At 67.2% G+C, this 1959-nt stretch overlaps 2 protein-coding genes across 2 annotated transcripts in view; one reads left to right on the plus strand and one right to left on the minus strand.

The window, feature by feature from the left end:
* Nucleotides 1–1163, minus strand: part of TSEN34 (TSEN34 tRNA splicing endonuclease subunit) — a 3728-nt gene extending 2565 nt beyond the window's left edge. The window contains exons 1-2 of the mRNA XM_011980011.1: nucleotides 1079–1163; nucleotides 3–102 (exon numbers count right to left, since the gene is read on the minus strand). Of these exons, the coding sequence (XP_011835401.1) occupies nucleotides 3–102; nucleotides 1079–1083 (105 nt within the window). The 5' untranslated portion in view covers nucleotides 1084–1163. The remainder of the gene's footprint in view (nucleotides 1–2; nucleotides 103–1078) is intronic.
* A 347-nt stretch (nucleotides 1164–1510) lies between these two features.
* Nucleotides 1511–1959, plus strand: part of MBOAT7 (membrane bound O-acyltransferase domain containing 7) — an 18950-nt gene continuing 18501 nt past the window's right edge. The window contains exons 1-2 of the mRNA XM_011980024.1: nucleotides 1511–1664; nucleotides 1806–1913. Of these exons, the coding sequence (XP_011835414.1) occupies nucleotides 1511–1664; nucleotides 1806–1913 (262 nt within the window). The remainder of the gene's footprint in view (nucleotides 1665–1805; nucleotides 1914–1959) is intronic.

Genomic DNA, 1959 nt, shown 5'->3' on the forward strand with positions numbered 1-1959 from the left:
ACCGTGCGGCCCCCCACACCCAGGCGCTCCCGGAGGGCCTGCACCGCCTCGGCTCCCCACACCAGGGAGCGACCGTTCGCCACCTCCACCACTAGCATCCTCCTGCGGGAGCCGGGAAGCAAAGCAGTTACCGAAACGGCTGCGCGCCGCGGGCCACCGGAGCACAACCAAAGCCTCCGGGGTCTTGGCGAAGCCCCGCCCCTAGTTCTCAGGGGGCGGGGCCTCGCTCAGCCGCCGTTCACCACCTGCTGGGCCGGAGCGCCAGGCCCCACCCCAGGGCGATCCCGCCAGGCCCCGCGGCCGCCGGAGACCGACCCGCGGCCCTCGCCCCTCGCCGCGCCCCCGGGGCCCTGCTCTACCCTTGTGACCCTGCAGTCGGCACCCGCTTTGTGCCCACACTGCCGTACCTACCATTGCGCCTTGGAGTCTCAAAAACAAACCTCCCCAAGCGCGGCGACACGCCCCCTTACAAAGGTCCATTTTGGCACCACCCTCTTGCAAAGTGGGCGTCCCCCTTCGGGTGCTTCCATCAGGGGTCAGAAGCTCTCGAGGCTAAGGCACTGCCAAGGCCACACCCACTTCGGGACGCTCCGACCTTGGCTCCTCCTCTTTCCGAACCACTGTGATTCGGCTTTCGGGCCTACAAGCTCTCAAGACTCCCACAGTACAAAACCCTGCCCCCTTCCGAGCACAAGAAGTGCGGCGGTCGGGCGTCCTTGGCTTCACCGAATCCGCAGCCCCGCCCCCTTCTCGAACGCGAGCAATTTGGCGTTCGGGTGTTCTCGGCTCGGCCGAATCCGTAGCCCCGCCTCCTCCCGGACGCCTGAGGTTCGGCGTTCGGGCGTCATCGGCTCCCGGCAGTCCCGCAGGCTGTGGCCCCGCCCCCTCCGAGCGCCAGCGCACCCCCGATGGGGAGTTCCCGCCCGACGACCGAACCCCATAGCCGAAAGCCCCGCCCCCTGGGCACCCGCCGTCCACTCTCCGCTCGGGCGGGCTCACCCCACTTGGGAGCGCTCAGTCCGCCTCCTTGCTTCCCTTCAGAATGTCCCACGGTCCACCGACAGAACCAGCGAGTCACCTCATAAACACTAACTCGCAGTCGAGGCGGAGCCACCCACTACGCACCGCGCCACGCGCTCCTTCCTCCACCCGCTCTTGCCGACCCTCTCGTCAACTTCGTCATCCCGCCCCGTCAGCGCCGGGGGGAGTCAGGACCCGCCCCTCGCAGGCTCGAAGCCCCGCCCTCCTCCCCGCGGTGACCACCTTGGCCCCGCCCCACCGAGCGCACTTCCCTCTGCAGCTTCCTCTCCTCAGCTTGGGAACTTGAGGCTCGTCACGCTGGCCCCGTCCCCTAGGCGCACGCCGGCCCTCGGGGTTCCGCCCCTTTGAGGGCAAGCCGCTTTCGCCCCGCCCCCTTGTAAATCCTCATCGGTATCTGGCGAACCTGTTGACTCCGCCTATCATCCTAGCGTCCCTTGTACCCAACTATCTACGAAGTAAACCGAAGCTTATGGCCCCACCCACATCCGGCCGAGTCTGTGGTCCCTCCCACATCGGAACAGTGACACTAAGGACTCGACTATCTCCGAAGAAAGCCGAAACATGTGGCCCCGCCCACAGTAGCCCCAGCGCTCCGTTCTCGACTATCTCCGAAGTGAGCCGAAGTTTGTGGCCCCGCCTCCCGTGAACTCAAGCTCCCGATTGTGCCCGAAGGAACCCGAACGGAGACCGCGTCTCATCCCTCACGCCGAGCTCCAGACCCCGCCTCCTTTCCGGATCCCGTCTGTCTCCCTTCGGGTCCAAAGCTTTTGGCTCCTCCTTGTTCCGAGCCCGAAGCCCCGCCCCTTCACGTTCTCGGGGCTCGGAGCCCGGTGTGGACCTGGACTCGAGTCCCGTTGTCGACTCGCGCTCCGGTCGCCTGCTCTGGGGCTCCTTCCCTGCCCGCCCGGGACCCTGACC

Source organism: Mandrillus leucophaeus, unplaced genomic scaffold, assembly GCF_000951045.1.
Source record: "Mandrillus leucophaeus isolate KB7577 unplaced genomic scaffold, Mleu.le_1.0 Scaffold104, whole genome shotgun sequence".
NCBI classification, from domain to species: domain Eukaryota; kingdom Metazoa; phylum Chordata; class Mammalia; order Primates; family Cercopithecidae; genus Mandrillus; species Mandrillus leucophaeus.